The sequence below is a fragment of the Penicillium odoratum genome, assembly GCF_028828045.1.
Source record: "Penicillium odoratum strain IBT 22623 chromosome Unknown utg000002l_segment0_segment0, whole genome shotgun sequence".
NCBI lineage: Eukaryota > Fungi > Ascomycota > Eurotiomycetes > Eurotiales > Aspergillaceae > Penicillium > Penicillium odoratum.
Window position 1 is genome coordinate 490,089 of NW_026643144.1, and position 16,953 is coordinate 507,041.

Sequence of the window (16,953 nt, forward strand, 5' to 3'; positions counted from 1 at the left end):
GCCAGATTCAATTTACGTATTAATTGATGTCTATCCGGTACCTGCATATCGCAGTACATCAGTACATAATGTCAAAAGTTATCTTTATTCAACAATCTTGAAACTCGAGATCATTTTGTTCAAGGTTGTTAAAGAAATACATTTATCGCAGGATGAGTGTATATGTCAGCACGCCGATATGTATACATTAAATATTCAAGTTTTACAAGTTATATTTATCGAGCAGTTCGTTGAAGGTTCTAAATCCAAAGGTCCGAGTTGATTTCAAGCTCACCGAAGGTTATACTACTAGATCACCTGAAATCTGCCCTGGAGTCTGGATAAGAAATGAAACGCTCATCAAATGATCGGCGAAAACGCCCGAGTAGCGGGAAAACCCTTCTCCGCTGTGTGCAACGTATTTGGGTCTCGGGTGGCGGCGCAGCCGGGAGCGAACTGCGACAGTATCTACTACCCTAATATCACGACCACATTGTGAATCTGTGCCAGTATTTTCCGATAGACATTGATGAGGATTCTGAGAATCATGTATCAATTCCAAAAATCCGAATTCTTATATTATCACAACACTGAAAGTTAGGTACATGGTTATGTGGGTGAAATATATAATTTCCTAGGTTCCAGTCACCAAGTCATGAAAATCCTCGAAACTCCCTAAGACGTCTAGATATTAATCCATGTGTAAATCACTAATATTATAGGTAGGTAGGTGCTTCTCTTGAGATAATGAATGAAATTCATCGCATTTACTGTCAAGTGCTTTGGGTGCGCCTTTCACCCATGAAATACGTTACTGTACACCCAGCAATAGTCACGAGTGGTTGACTGATATTCTTACTTGGTAAAGTAACTCGTACCTAATCTGCAGTTCCCTGAAGAATGAGATTACTTTGAAAATTGAATATTCGTCCACCGGGGCAATAGTGAGTGGGCCAGGGCAATTAATTGACGCTTTAAGGCAGCACTCAAACCTCACGTGACAACCGGCATAACCGAAACTTTGAACAAATTTCGAACATAGTTCAGACATACGTGCCGCTCGCTGGTGCCGTCTTTTGAAAGCTACAAAAAAACCAGAGTTCCTGAATTGATTATGTGCAGTTGGTAAGCCACGATATCATTGTCTCCACAGCCCCATCGGCACTTGGCTCGGTACGGATCGAACACCGGCAAGCCGATCTGCATCACCAAGCCTCGACAAAACTTCGCTGCAAATCGTCATCTCTTCATGTTCCCTACATTTGAGCTCCGTATAGATCGATTTATACATCGGAAAATTTGAACGTGGTTATCTAACCTCCACGCCTACCATGGCTCAGAAAGAATCCCGGCCTCGGTCCGGGATCATCAGGTAAACACGCCCAGATCGCTCACAAAAAATGTGTTTGCTAATGTCACTTGAAAAGCCATATCGATCCAATGTACTGGTGGCCGAAGCTAGGGCTGGACTCCAGAACTGTACTCATGATGATGAAAGGAGCGCTGGCGCCGACTATCACTATTGCCATGTATGCAACCTTCATACTGTCGTGATCGGCCCTACTAACTTTTCTTAGATACCAAAGTACTGCCATTTCAGAAATCACAACAACCATTGGCTACCTATCCGCCTTAATATCAGTCCTATCCCAGGCCTTGATGCCGCGGGCAAAATTTATGAAGATTATATTTTATGACATCCTATCTGCCTGCGTATCCGCATCACTCTGCTGTCTTGCTGTCTTCTGTGCAGTCAGAGCAAGAGAGCACAATACCCCTGCGGATGCCAGCGAAAGTGTGCGCACTGGCTATAACAGCGATGCGTGCGCCGTGGCTGCGATTTGGTTGATCTTCATGATCTGGTAAGTCTATAGCAACATTGGACAGGGTTCAAGACTAACCTGGAATTCAGGGGTGCGAACTCACTTCGTGCACTAAAACCAATGGAGCTACAGGATCCAATGGTTGCGTTTTCCATTTTTGCTTCAGTCACCATTACACGTGCAGGCATGTTCACATCCTTGTCTGAAGGTCTAGATTTCATTGCGCGGCTTCTAAAGGGGTTCATGATTGGGTTTTCCATCGCAACCGGTGTCTCACTACTGATCTTCCCCATTACCAGCAGAGGAAATGTATTTCACGACATGAAAGACTACATCGCATCAGTTGATGAAGTTCTCCAGACTCAAATCTCGTTCGGGGAAGACAGCTCCATAAATGGCCTTTTCAGTCGACAGGGTCTGCTTCGTCGGGCACGGACCGCGATGAGCACCCGGGATATGCAGAGCGAGGGCGATGATCTGCAGGTGAAGCAAAAGGCACTCCAGGCTTCTATGACTAAACTCAATGGCCTACACAGCAAGCTGCATGCCGATCTCTTCTACTCCAAAGATGAGATCGCATGGGGTAAACTATCCGCAGATGATCTTAGCAGCATCGCCTCTCTCTTCCGGAGCCTTCTTCTTCCACTCGCTGGAATGTCGATGTTGCCAGAAATCCTAGAGACAATAATTAAGAATGAAGCTGACGACGCACGGGAAGATGATAATTCAGAAGGGGGAGAAAAACACTCTGAAATCCAAAAAGTGATGCACACCCATCACGCGCGGCTTGTGGATGCCTCTTACCTGGTGAAACAGGGACTAAACCATTTTCTGCTAGTCCTGGAGCTTATCAAACCTAAGCATTTGTCCAAGACAAAAATGACGCACCTTGATGGATCCAATGCCAGGGACGAGGAAGCAAGGGGTGAAACTCTAAGTGCCCTTGAGCCGGACTTCACCTCCCGTTTCGAACAATCGCTGCAGAATTATTACACCCGTCGGAAAGAACTGCCAGAGGCGCTGGCGTCTCTTGAGGCATTTTCGGAGAAACTCGATTCTGCCACGTCGGCACCCCCTGGGATACTCGGCGCAGATCCGGATGTGCGACAGGAATTCTTCATGATCCTGTACATGGGACATCTACAAGATGATCTGCTTAAAGCGACGCTGCAGTTAGTCAGATTTGCAGATAGCAAGGTTGCTGATGGGACTATGAAACGCGACAGACTGATTTTCCCCAAGCAGAAATCTATTCGTCAGTGGTTATCGCTCAGTGCGGAACCGAAGGAGAAGCCATCGGATAGTCTGCAGTCGTCTGTTGATCCCTCAAATGTCCACCGCCCTGCATTTACTGGATTTCCTGACCCCGAGCATCTTCCGCCGGACAACATTTGGGAGAAAGGAAGTACGGTCCTGCGCAAAATTTCTCACATCATCAAATCGGAAAAAAGCGCCTTTGGCTTCCGTGTGGCTGCTGCTTCATTCAGTGTGGCCATTCTTGCATTCCTGCATCAAACGCAAGATTGGTTTGTTCGCCAAAGATGTATCTGGGCTATGATTGTCATTGTCATCGGTATGAACCCGACAAGTGGACAGACTATGTTTGGATTCTTTGCACGGATCGTAGCGACGGCGATATCACTTGTCCTCAGTCTCATAGTCTGGTATATCGTTGACGGGAAGACTGCTGGAGTGATCGTATTCCTATATCTTGCCAATATCTTCGAGGTATGATGACCACGCCCCTTTGAGTTCACTACTGACAATTGCAGTACTACTTCTATATAAAATTCCCACAGTACTTCGGAGCCTCAGTTATCGCGATTGTCACATTGAACGTCATCGTCGGGTACGAGCTACAGGTATGTGCTATTTACTGCAGCTTGGCTACCCACTAACACATCAAGGTTCGAAAATTGGGCATCACCGAAGCTGAATCGAATGGTCAACCCTACTACCCAATCTACATATTCGGCCCATACAAACTGGCCGCAGTTGCAGCAGGCTGCGCGATCTCCTTCTTCTGGGTAATCTTCCCATACCCAATAACAGCAAAGTCCCAACTCCGCAAACTCCTCGGCAAAAGTCTCTTCGTGCTTGCCAAGTTCTACGGCGCCATGCACACAACAATAGAGCTCTGGCTAGGGAACGAACTCGGCGACATAAACGACAAGAACTCACCGGCCCATCAACTCCTTCACTCTAGACACAAGATCTTTAAAGAACAAATGATGCTCTTGACCAGTCTTCGCATGCACAGCCACTTTAGTACCTACGAACCTCCAATCGGGGGCAAGTTCCCAAAACAGATCTACGATAATATCATATCGGAGATCCAACGAATGCTCACAAGCATGTCATTGATGGCACACACAACTCAGAGTCTAGAAGCCCTGGGCATAGAGCCAGAATCCCCAGATAGCGATGATGGCGATAAATGGAAAGCTCGACTGGCGGAGATTGCTCTACAATCTGCGGATTTCAACTCCCACCGTATCACCTCCCTGTTGTGCCATTTGTCAGCTGCCATTGCGAATGCCCAGCCTTTACCCCCATACCTCTCCATGCCGGAATCGTTTCCCCTTGCGCGACAGATGCATCAGATTGATGATGAGTTGCTGAGTATTCGGCATGTGCGGGACCCGGCGTTTTCGGCTTTTGTATCGCTGGAAGTGCTGAGGACCGTTATCAGTTTCAACTTGCAGGATCTAATTGAGTAAGTTTTCATACTCTTTTCTCAAATAAATGCTAATGGTTATAGGAACGTGAGAAAACTTGTTGGTGAGCTGAGCTTTGATTTTCACGTCAGGCAGACACAGCAATATGCCGAATCTTCCCAACTCTTAAATCCGAGAGAGGATGAGTGACCTCCCCTTCCTCGAGGTGTAAATAGATAGCCTTGGAAACTATCTTCCATACTGTGAATACAGGTTCAATCATATATATATTAATTGACAACATAAATTTTGAAGTCGACGCTGAACCCAGCCTGGCCTCTTGTATTCCATCAAAAAAGTTTATATTTCACAGCAGCAGCCATCGAAACAATGATCAGAACTACAAAACCCCCAACAATCCCAAAAACCAGACTCAACCCACCCATAAATGGTTCATCGGTAGATCGAGTCATTCAGCCCATTCTAGTCTGCGCGGTTGGCATAAAAGCACTGATTTTGAGATTCAAAGATTCAATGCAGATGATTTGACATGAGGCTTGTTCGAATTGAGAAGTTTTGGCTCACATTATATGAAGTAAGAATCTTGATTTTCCATACGAAGCATAGTTCTGGTCGGTCATGTCTGCCAAGTCTACCCTCAGCCCTACCCGGCGAACCGCAGGAATAAAAGTGGCTCGAGCGGAGTTGACAACCAATGAAAAAGAAGGTGATTTGTATGAATTAGGGAGTTGGGTCGTGGGCCAACAAATGTCCTTATAATACAGAGTACGAACGTTAAATATAGAATTGTTCTTAACTTACGATCAGTCTTGCAATCTACAATGAATACAAGGGCACATATGGCAAGGATCAATGGATCAATCAACTGACAAGCTATGAAATTCATTTCATGAATCAATTTCCGCAAGGTCCTCAGCCTTATGGCGCTAGTGGTCCATAAACCAAATAATCAATCTTGGCACTAGGCACCTCCATTACAACTTCTGGATTCCGCACAGTCTCACTTTGATTCAACAAAGACCAAATTCCAAAGAACCCATTATTAAGCAAGGGACCCCGCTTTTCATACAGCCTTCCAGCTGTAAAGGAATATCAATAAAGCCAATAATCCAATTAAACAAAACTCCAGATCAGCCCGATCATATAACACCATTCGTTATGCATGGATGTGGCTTTTGGAACCCACTATAACCATTAGTTACCGAAATGGAGGAGGTGCACGTATCCATACCATGTCTCAATTCTTCAATTCCGCCTGTTGTGGCTGGACCCCTTGCTCGCCATCGGTTTCGACGGATTTCTGCAGACCAGGGTACACAAGCAGAAAGAAGACTACCACCGCGACCAAGACGAAGAAAGTAGGCAATAGCATGAAGGTGAACAGGACTAAACTCAACCCGAAGGTAACATTCTGCCCTTGGAGGAAACGACGAGCCATAAGATCGAGTAGGTTGGAGAACATGTACACTTCAATAAGATCGCCAATTAGTACGAAGTACGAAGTAGCAAGGTAAGTCGTGAAAGTTGGAGCCAGGCAAGGAAGCCTCAGTGCGTAAAGAAAGATCGACTGTGGTCTGATCACCCTTCCCCATATATACTAGTACTTCACGGGAGTAAATGTTCCGGTTCCGAAGCTAAGTGTGGCGGTTACCAAGCCCGTTGTGGCTCAGATGCTGGAAACTGGGATGCCTCGTCTAGTTATTTGTTGGGATGCCGTCATAGACCCAATGACCATCCCCACCGAGTGGAGTAGGATTGGCTCCCAAATTCAATACGTTAAATTGGATTCTATTTCTATTTTCAGCATGCCTAAATTAATTTGACAGAGTTTTCCATTACGGGGACGGACATATACGTAACAAACCTGGGGGATAGGGAGAAGTTGACATATTAAACGCCAAAACGGCTCGGATTTATGACTGAGAGACCCACATTTCGATCTTGGGTTTCGGATTAGCAATAGCGTCAGGCAACAGCTTTTTATGTAATCAGTTCGTGATATCTCTCGCCCTAAAAGCTACAGCAGTGAGTACTGTAATTTGTTAACATTAATATGTAGTAGATCAGAACTTGTCCTTACCGTTATATATTGCATAAATACTGATGCATTCTGCCTTGATCAGTTTCGTTTGTGAAATGGAACCAATAATACGCTAACACGCATGATGTGGGGCTATAAGAGATGATGAGTGGGTAGAATGGAATTGCTGGTTACATTGCAGAACTTCTGTTTGGCAACAATTGATCGTTACGGAAACTTTAATCATGACATGAATAAATAACATGAATAATATCATTTGACTGAGGTTATATCCTGTGAATTTTATAATTACTGTCAAGATCTACATTAATACTAACCATGTTGCCAAGAAATATAAAAGCCGCCGATTAGTGCAGTGGCGAACCTAGTGTAATTTCGCCCCGTAGGGCTGAAGCTGTTATGGATCCCGCAATGAAGTCACCCTTTTTTTGATGCAAGGGTCGCTAGCCACTTAAATGGGCCTCGGAATTAAACCTAGTACGTTGTACGGACCTACTCAATTATTCCCTGGTTAAAATTCTCCACGTCCATACGCAAGTTCAACGACTAAGCGCCTTTCAAATCGATGCCTACGGGCTAGTAGAACCTGCATCAGCCATTTCCCCCACCGTTCCTCTAATTCAATTTCCCTTTTTCTCTCCAACTCACCCCTCACCGTCTTTTTACCCCCTCCCTTAGCTGCTCCCTGCCAACCATGTCTTGGCTCGCGGGGTACGGCAAGCTCGATGACGAGGAAAATGATAATCTAGGCGTTGACTGGGTGTTGCAGTACGAATTCGGCAGTATCGGTGCGTGCTGCATGAGGTACCCCGGAGGCATTGATGCGTGAACTGACGATCTTCTAGACCAAGCACAGGCAATAACAGAGTTTCGTACGCTAGTTAGCGATCTGACCGAAGCTGGTCTTCGCGTTCAGGTCCGACATGGCCATGGGTCTTCGCTATTGATGTGTTTGCGGATGCCCCGGGACCAGCTCGGGAAAATGGTGCATCAGTCAAGGTGAGAGATCAGCAATAAACAATGAGCAATGAGCAATGAGCAATCAGCTTGGTAGAATTGATGATAAGAGATGATATACTGATTGGTTGTAGAGTGAAAGACTGGTTGTTTGGGATTATACATACCCTACCAACTGGCGAGGATACCGTACACGCCGAAACACCATCCGAAGAGTTGCGATCGGTATACCACGCTGTTACCTGGAGTAAAGAGCTTGGTGGTGCAGGGATTACACCGAACCATGGAAAATGGAGCAATGTCACCGCGTCATTCCCACTGCACGATCAAGACGCATGTTCGGCCATGCTGCGTCAATGGAGTCGGAAAAATCATTTGACGAGTGAGGATTTGGACGCGATTCGCGCCATGTTTGGCGAAAAGGTATCACGGGAAGTGAACTTTCAAGATGAGATGTTAACAGAATCCTAGGTCGCGTTCTATTATGCCTTCATTCATTGCTATTCGCAATTCTTGCTTGTACCCACGGTCCTGGGCATGATTGGATGGATGTACTCAGGCCCTTATTCCATCATCTACGGCATCTCGTTGTGTATCTGGTGTGTGGTGTTTGTGGAGTTCTGGAAGATCCGGGAACATGACCTGAGCATGCGATGGGGAGTGAAAGGTGTCGGTAGTTTGAAGGTAAACCGGGCTCAGTATCAGTGGGAGAAGGAGGTCCGCGACCCTGTTAGTGGTCAAGTGACCAAGGTGTTTCCCGGTTGGAAGCAGTTCTCGCGACAGCTACTCCTCATTCCATTCGCTTCAATCGCTGCCGTTGCACTTGGAGGTCTCATCGTCGTGACTTTCGCATCAGAGGTTTTCATCTCGGAGGTCTATAATGGCAAGCTCAAGGGATATCTGGAATTCGTGCCGACCATCCTCTTCTCGCTGTCACTACCCGCCATTACCTCTTTCCTAAACAGCATAGCAACCCGCCTGACCAAATACGAAAACTACCGAACACAAGACCTTTTCGACCTTGCCCAGACGCAAAAGAGTTTCATCATGAACTTCATTACCTCCTTCCTGCCAACCCTCCTCACAGCCTACGTCTACGTTCCCTTTGGCAAACAGATTGTGCCATATCTGGATATTCTGGGACGAAGTGGCGTCATGGACATGGCCCAAAATGAGTTCGAGGTAGATACGTCTCGATTCCAGCAGGAGGTCATCTACCTGTCCATGACTGCGCAAGTGTTCGGGTTTTGCGAGGAGATTGTCATCCCCTACGTGAAGCATGTGCTCTGGCAGAAATGGCGAAACTACCGCGATCGGCAGCATGGCTTGACCCGACAGCGCAGCTTCTCCACCGCGACCGACATGCTTTTGATCGATCCTCCGGGCGAAGCCAAGTTCCTGAAACGAGTACGCAGCGAAGCCGACGCAGATGAGTACAAAGTAGAAGACGATATTCTGGAGATGTGTGTCCAGTTCGGCTATCTTGCTTTGTTCGGTGTTGCATGGCCACTCGTTCCCCTTGGTTTCACTCTGAATAACTGGCTGGAATTGCGAGGCGATTTCTTCAAACTCACCCTTGAGTGCCAGCGACCCCCACCTATCCGGACAGACTCCATCGGTCCTTGTATTATGGGACTGGAATTCCTATCTTGGTTAGGTACACTATCCACCGCAGCGATCGTGCACCTATACCGTGGGCCGATAGCCGAGGTCAAGCTATCCTCACTACTGCTAACCGTCTTCATCGCGGAACAAGCCTATCTCATCGTCAGGTTCACCGTCACAACGGCCCTCCAAAAGATTTTCAATGATACATTACGTCGGGAGGACGCCCGCCGATATGCAGTGCGCAAAAACCTCTTAGATGCCAGCCAGGCTCAGGGGGGACCCGGATCCCCTGAAACTCGGGTACGGCAGCGCGTGCGTTTCCACGAACGAGTCAACGTTTACGGATCAGAAACTACACCCCCACCTGATGGTAGTTCTTCGCCAGAAGTGGAGAAGCCGCATGATGATGTACTCCGTGGATCCGACCGCGAGGCCGAGTTTTGGAATGGATTGTCGTGTGACATATCGGACGCAGGCGTCAAGATGATCCGCGCACTCGCACCCAAAAGTGATGAGCCCAAGTGGACGAAGGAGGCATAGATTATTACATGTATTAGCTGTTTAGCATCATGGAGTAATCTTCCTATCATGTTAATTGTATTTCATATCTCACAAATGGTTGCCTGTTGGTCTCCACTTATGAAGAGCCAAGGAACTAGAAGTCCAGATAACCATTAATGACTAGCAACTGTAAAAATAAAAAAAAAACTATAAATGTCACGTATTTTATTATGAGCGCACTGACTTGGTTGATGTAAGTGGTTCAGCCCTATAAGGCTGCCAAGAAAATTTTCTCCACTATGGATCCTGGATCCATCTATACCGCCTGCATTTTCCCCATTTTTCCTTTTCCCCTTTCCCTTCTCTCCCTTTACCTTTCGTTCTTTCACTCTTTCTCCCTTTCACCCTTTCTCTCTGTCCTTTGAAGTTCTCACTTTAACCCTGTCTCTTCCCTTCGGAGTCCTGTACACTCGACATGTGAACCGGGTCCCATGATTTCACAATGGCAGACCCCGGTGACTCCTCCGATACTTTAATCTCTCCTCCTTCCCCCGTCTACCACCCACCAAAAACAAACATGGAATCGGACCTGGAACTCTCAACCCTCGAATCCCCACCACCTGCCATCCTCAAAATATTCCGTGAAGCAAGCGACATCACATGGCAAGAAACGCTCGAGTCAACAAAAGACCAAGTCCCTCTCGTCCGGCGACGTGGCAGGTTCCAACTCTTGCACCAGCAACAATTCAAGAACAGCCTACTTGCGAGCGTAGGGTATCTTGAGCTAGCGAACGCGGGTGATTTTGCCGCTAATGTATGGAACGATATTCCCGTCCCAACTTTTGCAGCTGTATTGATGGGGATTGGGGGTACGTTCGCGCTGTGTATGGTTATTGTTGCTATACAAGATTTTCGACTCAGTTGGAGGAACGTGAGACTTCTACGAAAGGAACGCGTTCATATCCAGCGGTTGCAGCAGTATCATTGCAAGAATCCGGATTTGACACGGTTGCTGGATGCGAGGCTGGGCGTTGGGATGCGTGAGATTGGCACGGAAGTCGTGGACAGAATCCTCATGGACCTGCTTATGGGTCTTGGATCGGTTCTTGTTGGCGTTGGTACACTTATGGCTATCGGAGGAGCGAATCGTCGTGTCTATGAGGCGAGTAACCTTCTTTCAGGGTACATTGGTAATGCCATGGCGGCGATGTTTGGCCTTGCAAACGCCATTTGGTCGGTATACCTGATCTGTCGGTTCAAGCAGCACGATAAAGCGGTTGTCGCTCATGAGCCCAATGATGATATCCGGCGCCGGCTGCGTCTGCGCTTCAAACGTTTTCAATGGCACTCGATTGCGAACAGTATCAATGGATTGGTAGCTGGTGCTGCATCCATGGTGACTGCCAAGCGGTGGGAAGGGTACGTGGTTCTTGTCCCGTGTATCATCTCACTGATCATGTGCAACTATTTCTGGCGCAAGAAGCTGGGCTATGATCGGCCGATTCTGGATCAAATTTCTCTCGCCAAGCTACAGTCGACGCCTCTCCTGGAAGATCTGGAATACGCCATCAGCATGCAGCGTAATCTCGCCGAGCCAGACCAGGCCATCCCACAATTCACTGTGGATACCCAATCATTGGAGTCAATGCTAGGGTTTATCGTGCGAAATCGCATGCTGGAAACATATGTTGACTCTCTCGCACGTGATAAAAAAGTTCGTTTCATTCTCTCTGAAATCCCCGCCGAGGCGATAACACCAGACGAAATCGTCATCAATTCCGACCTTCTTCTCTGTCTCTCCTCCAAACCAACACACTCACGCCTCCTCATTGATCATACCGCAAAATTCCTTCGCGAGGAAGGCGTTAGAACCTTTACTCATCGCGAGCGACATTTGTTAGAACTATTGGGTTATGCCGTCTGGCGGAATCAGACCGGAACCGAAACAGAGTCAAAATAATACTAAGATGCAGCGCTGGTCCGCCAATCATCTCATTGCATAATTTTCAAATTATTACTTAGATGCTACTAAGCATGAATTCTCATTCAATTGATCCACATTTAATATTTGTGTGCCAGTCTATAGTCTTGACTTGTGACAATCCGCAACGGACTAAGAATCCAACCCGGGACAATCCTCACTGGTCTCCGCCGTAATGCTAGTGTAAGGAGAAGGATCCGTCCAAATGATATTGTAGCTATCATCCGGATAATCTGGCGCATCATCATCCCCAAGCTCCTCCACAATATTAGTAAGCGCATCATGCTCCCAACAAATAAGAATATTCCCATCGCCAGTATAAGCATCAACCACATCCTTCACACAGCTATAATCCGTCTTGCCGCAGGAGGTATCGACCGTGAGGCCCAATTCTTCAGCAAGGGGCTCGACAGTATCGTAGGGTCGTGCACGGCTTCCGTCTAGTATAGCTGAGTTAGTATCTGAACCCGTGTCAATCCCAAGTCGGACTAGTATAGAATGCATACCACTCTTAGGAGTCTCAGCCATAATATGTCCAATGTTATAGATAGAGCTGGAATTGAAGACATTCGTCAAGCACTGCGCACGCTCGTGACCGGCAGCGCTCAGTCCATCAGATCCATTACTAGGCTTCTCGCCATGACGAATAAGGTACACGATCGGATCCGCCACAGCAAGGGAGGCAGCAGCCAAAAGAACAAGGAATTTCTGCATCGCAGCGACTCAATTGCAATCAAGGTGTTAAAAACAGAATAGCTTGAACGAAGTCCCATGAGACAGGATGACAGCGACTACTTATACCCAACAAAACTTGCCTAAACTCCCAACCCCCACTTCATCATCAATATGCAATCCAGCTGAAAGATCTGATCGCACGACTTAGAGAATACCACCTAAACAAATGTCATTCCGAAAGTCCCTGGTTCCTGGTCCATTCATCGCCGCGATCGGCTCGACATGCGTTGGTGGCGGGTTCTGATTCGTGTGCCGATCGCGGAGCTAAGCTAAGCCTCGGCGGATTTAAGCGCCCGCCCCGCAATTCGGGGGATTTTCTTCTAGGATGACATCGGCGAGGCATGGTTCTTTGCATTGATGGGGTTGGTAGAGAGATTATGTGCTGATTCCAAGGTTGGGTGGTGAGTTTTATGCATGGGGAGTTTTTTTGGCTTTGCTTGTCCTTTTGGTATTGCATTGTCTGAGGTGAGGACTGGATTGCTGGAATTCGTAAGCTGCCGTTGATGTTGATTGGATTAAAGGATATGGATTTGTGGATTTCGTTGTGGGTATGTTTTTTTGCTTGTTGTCGTGGACTAGGTGAAATCTATGAATATTATTACGTCATTTTGCTGCAACTTCTTGAGGATTTTATTTTTAATATCACCAGAATTATCTACGACATACGTGGAGGATTACTTTGTGAAACTGTCTGTGTAGGGGACCGTTCATAGCCTCACTTCAGTGTCCCAAATAGGAAATGAGTAAAGCAATGAGCAGAGACTTCTTGTCTCGATCTGCGAGTGATATTCTTAAAATTTCCAGTTCTGGAGTAAGAAGCGTTGACTGATGGTCATATTGGCTTGATATGAGTGATTTTCAGTCCTTCTTGGCTGACCTTTGTGGGTTTTTGGTAGCGTATTACATAGGATAAAAATGACCTAGCGATATTCACAGAAATCACTATTCCATGGTCAACTGCATTTCCTCTATCGCATAGCTCAGAGAGCCCAGTTCCACCTCCATGCTTTCCAAAAGCGTGCAAAGACGACCGGCGAGTCGAGTTTCGTTCATCAATCGCAACAACTCCACTACCGCCTTGCCTTCTTCCTTGACCATTCGTTCAAGTGAGGCACGGGAAAAGAAAAGGACATTGATGAGTCCTTGCTGCGAGTAGACGCCCCTTTTGAATTATTAGTGGATTTAGCTTTGAAGGGGGATGTGTGTAGTGTGAGCTCACCGAGCAGCAGGCGTGACAGATCCAGCGCTGGGAGAGATGGAGTTTGGTGAGTCCATATCGGATGCTGGTGGAGGAATGGCATATTAGCTTTTATCTGCAGAGTGACCTAAACTGGGGGTATTGAGAACTTACATGACTGTGAAGAGCTGAATGTGAGTGGGGTAGGAGATGGAGGGTGAAGGAAGAGAGAACAAAAAGAGAAAGGATTACCTTTAATGGTTTTTCAGTCTGGAAGTGAGTGATGGATGCTTCAATTGAAGCCCAGACATGATGCTCACCACCACACCCTACGTAGACCAAGTTCATCACCATCACTATTCAATTAACGTTGACATGCTTTATAGATACGATTACTGACTATAAAATGAAGGCTAGAAATCCCCATACTTGGAAGATAATTCCAAGAGGCTGATAATGAGATTCATTTGGCGGTTGTTCATTATCATATTATAGATGGCAGATCTAGACGTTTACTTTTCATGTCTTTTGAATGAGATATGGTGATTCACGAATGTATTGATTTTTTTTATATTGATAAGTACTACCATCCATTCGGTGATGTTCTTCACAATCTGCTCGTCGGCGACATTGATTTGCATGGTGCTCAAAGGAGCCTTTGCTGGAAGGAAATGTGATAGAGCAGGACTAGGATCCATCATCCCGTTCTGCCATGGTGTGTAACGCAGAGAATCGTATTCGTCCTGCTCGATGATGTAGTTGGCTGGCATTACTGAGCAACGACTTATCGGCAACGGGTCACTCTTGACTGTTAGGAGTATCCCCGGGCACATTGCCCTCATTGAAATTTGTTTGAAGCTCGCTCTGCTCCCCTTGAGTTGGAGAAGGGGCAGATTGTAGAAGCATCAGAAAAGGCGATCTCTGCACCTTTGCTCTGCGATACAGGTGCAAGGATCTTCATCTTCTGGTTGAGAGCTTTCAGTTCCTCCTTGATAAGACCTAACAGGTCAGAGACCGTTGTAGCGATCAAAGAAGAACAAGAAAAAGAGAGAAAGGGGGCCTTTTATAGTCTCACTTCGGGAGTAGCCAAATTAGAGAATGAGCGAATGCTTCGCAGTACGTGACTGAACACTCTTGAAGTGGTTCTAGGTTCAATCGTAATTCAGGCTTAATTCAACATTTATTTCTATTTGGTATCTCAATTAAACACAGGATATATGGTGAGTGTGAAATTATGCAATCCAGTTGCCCGGCCAGAAGATGGAGTCTGCAACGCCAGATTCAAATGATTCGGATACCTGATAGCGAAAATATTAGTAAAAGCTAGAACAATGCGACATGAACCATACCATGAAGTTCCAATCTCCTTTCGAGCCAAGCAGACCTTCGAAAACCATATCATTGATCCCATCTAATCCCACCTGCACCTCATCACCCTTTCCAACTCTTTCCTCAAACAATGCTAAACATTTCGCCAAATTCTCCTCAGCCGACCGCATAAGAAGTTTCGGAAACTCATCATCCGGGATCCTTGACATAAGCGCATGGATCTGCGTGTTTATGAGCGCCAACATCAGATACCCCTTTGTATTAGTCTCGCCGACAACCAAGCACTTCCAACACCATTCCCGTGAATCCTCGACGACAGTCAGAAGGTCACGACGAAGGGGGATAGATCCAAGATTATCTTCGTATTGTAGTTGTTTTCGGAGTTCGGTTGCTATGAGAAAACAGGATTGGAGGGTTATCAAGCGCAGGGGTCCCATTCCACATATCGTGAGTCGAGAGAGATCATCTGATGGAGTTTGATTGTCGTGTCTAGTTACCATTATTCCCGAAGATGGGTTGGTGGTGCACCGAACTTGAAGCGCCGTGTCCACGACTATCTTTCTGGAAAATGCATATGCGGTGTCTTCGAAAGATGCTGGGAAGAAGGGGATATGAAGTGCTAAAAGGTAGCGACGTACGATAAAATCGAGTGTTCGAGTTTTGAAGGGAGATGGCGATCTACTGGAATGATAACTGTCTAGTGTGCGACAGACCAGCTTGTATGAAGTGCGAAGATTCACATCCAGGCGTAGCACTTCTTCGTAACAGCTGTGCATGCCAATCCAATTCAAGGATTTCGCAATACCAAGACGAGCCTCGAACATCTTTCGAAGGGCGAGCGGGATTGACATCTGAGTGAAAGTTCCGTCCGGCTTTGGCATCGGATCTTCAGCCATGATATCCTCATCATCAAAGTTACCCGGTGGATGAGTATCGAAGTCATCAAAGCTCAACAGGGGAGGTCCACCAGACTCTAAACTCGCGTTCAGGGCCATTTCAATGATGGTGTTCCAGAGTCGCCGACGTATCTCGGAATCAAAGATGCTGATTCTTGGGAGATATGAAGGGTCTCGGTGTAGCCCGATGTAGATTGCAGTTCGAAGGAGTTCTCCAACAGAGATCCAAACCAATCCTCCACTGACCCCAACAACCTCCCTTGCCAATAACAGGAGGATGTTTGTTTGAATGAACTGAGTTGTGAGTCGAGCTTTGAAATCTGGCTCGGCTATCCATGTCTGTGCCTCGTATATCCAGCGAATCGAACTCGCTCGCAAGGAGTAATTCTCATCGTATATAACGGCCCCGATAGCCATGACTAACTTCAGTTGCAAGACAAATTCCAGATCGCGATCTTCGGTTCCCCACAGTGCCTCATAGTCGCGGCGGAATGTCGGAATATGTAGCACACGGTACCTGGACTCAAAGGTGCGGAGATAGATATCAACGAGCGCATCTGCCAGGTCCTTCGGAGGCAGCTCCGACATCGGGGCAGTTGGCCACGGGGGTGTTCGTTGATCTTTGATGATTTTCCCAAGATATTTGCACTTTTTCAAATCCAAAATAGCCTTCGAATTCTCCCTGAACATAATAGGCTCACACTGGTGTAAGATATCCTGCAACTGGTCTCGGTTAATTGTGTTCGGCCTGCAGTGTTTGGTGCTTACCTGAGCGACGCCATGAATCCAGTGACTCTGTCCAAATACTCGAGTCTTGTGCATGATCGTGCGAATGATAGTCGGGGCTTTGCCCTCCGAGGGAGCTTCGCGATTCGTATGGAACGTCCCGGCGATTTGTGGAGCATCCTCATGAGAATCCCAAATTTGACTTGGTACTGCTGATGCTGTCGATCTCACTCCGGCGTTTGCAAGTTGACTTTCAAGTTGCTTGATTTTGTTCAGGAGCTCAATCTCTCGTGTTGATAATTCGCTGGTCGGAGTATTTGAGGATGTGGAGTGAGGACCAATATACAAGGTTCCTCCAATTATTTGAGAAGCTGAGCTCACGGGGACCAAGTTCTGAGGCCCTTCAGATGCTTCTGCCGGGCATTCTTCTGGTGAGCTATGTCTCCGACGCTGTTGTGGAGGCGGCGAAAGATCTACATACTCGCACTTGGAGTTCTTTGAGCGTATGCAGTTGTTACACGG

The 16,953-nt window shown here is 46.8% G+C and overlaps 7 protein-coding genes across 7 annotated transcripts; 3 read left to right on the top strand and 4 right to left on the bottom strand.

Annotated features, from left to right (window-relative positions):
• Positions 1-1,419: 1,419 nt before the first annotated feature.
• Positions 1,420-4,669, top strand: N7520_002231 (aromatic acid exporter family protein; the record flags this gene model as incomplete). The annotated part of the gene is made up of 6 exons (XM_057136166.1): positions 1,420-1,508; positions 1,557-1,841; positions 1,892-3,530; positions 3,575-3,664; positions 3,710-4,518; positions 4,564-4,669. The coding sequence occupies 6 exons, from the start codon at positions 1,420-1,422 to the stop codon at positions 4,667-4,669; spliced, it is 3,018 nt and encodes a 1,005-aa protein (XP_056998852.1).
• Positions 4,670-5,717: 1,048 nt separating this feature from the next.
• N7520_002232 (uncharacterized protein) lies at positions 5,718-5,918 on the bottom strand (the record flags this gene model as incomplete). Its single annotated transcript, XM_057136167.1, has 1 exon — positions 5,718-5,918. One exon carries the CDS (start codon positions 5,916-5,918, stop codon positions 5,718-5,720), a length of 201 nt encoding a protein of 66 aa, XP_056998853.1.
• Positions 5,919-7,215: 1,297 nt separating this feature from the next.
• N7520_002233 (anoctamin family protein) lies at positions 7,216-9,626 on the top strand (the record flags this gene model as incomplete). The annotated part of the gene is made up of 4 exons (XM_057136168.1): positions 7,216-7,309; positions 7,367-7,520; positions 7,613-7,901; positions 7,950-9,626. 4 exons carry the CDS (start codon positions 7,216-7,218, stop codon positions 9,624-9,626), a joined length of 2,214 nt encoding a protein of 737 aa, XP_056998854.1.
• A 463-nt stretch (positions 9,627-10,089) lies between these two features.
• On the top strand, positions 10,090-11,547 carry N7520_002234 (uncharacterized protein; the record flags this gene model as incomplete). Its single annotated transcript, XM_057136169.1, has 1 exon — positions 10,090-11,547. The coding sequence occupies one exon, from the start codon at positions 10,090-10,092 to the stop codon at positions 11,545-11,547; it is 1,458 nt and encodes a 485-aa protein (XP_056998855.1).
• A 153-nt stretch (positions 11,548-11,700) lies between these two features.
• N7520_002235 (uncharacterized protein) lies at positions 11,701-12,282 on the bottom strand (the record flags this gene model as incomplete). Its single annotated transcript, XM_057136170.1, has 1 exon — positions 11,701-12,282. One exon carries the CDS (start codon positions 12,280-12,282, stop codon positions 11,701-11,703), a length of 582 nt encoding a protein of 193 aa, XP_056998856.1.
• Positions 12,283-13,245: 963 nt separating this feature from the next.
• N7520_002236 (uncharacterized protein) lies at positions 13,246-14,250 on the bottom strand (the record flags this gene model as incomplete). Its single annotated transcript, XM_057136171.1, has 4 exons — positions 13,246-13,465; positions 13,523-13,586; positions 13,655-13,658; positions 14,068-14,250. 4 exons carry the CDS (start codon positions 14,248-14,250, stop codon positions 13,246-13,248), a joined length of 471 nt encoding a protein of 156 aa, XP_056998857.1.
• Positions 14,251-14,793: 543 nt separating this feature from the next.
• N7520_002237 (fungal specific transcription factor domain-containing protein) lies at positions 14,794-16,527 on the bottom strand (the record flags this gene model as incomplete). Its single annotated transcript, XM_057136172.1, has 1 exon — positions 14,794-16,527. The coding sequence occupies one exon, from the start codon at positions 16,525-16,527 to the stop codon at positions 14,794-14,796; it is 1,734 nt and encodes a 577-aa protein (XP_056998858.1).
• Positions 16,528-16,953: the final 426 nt, after the last annotated feature.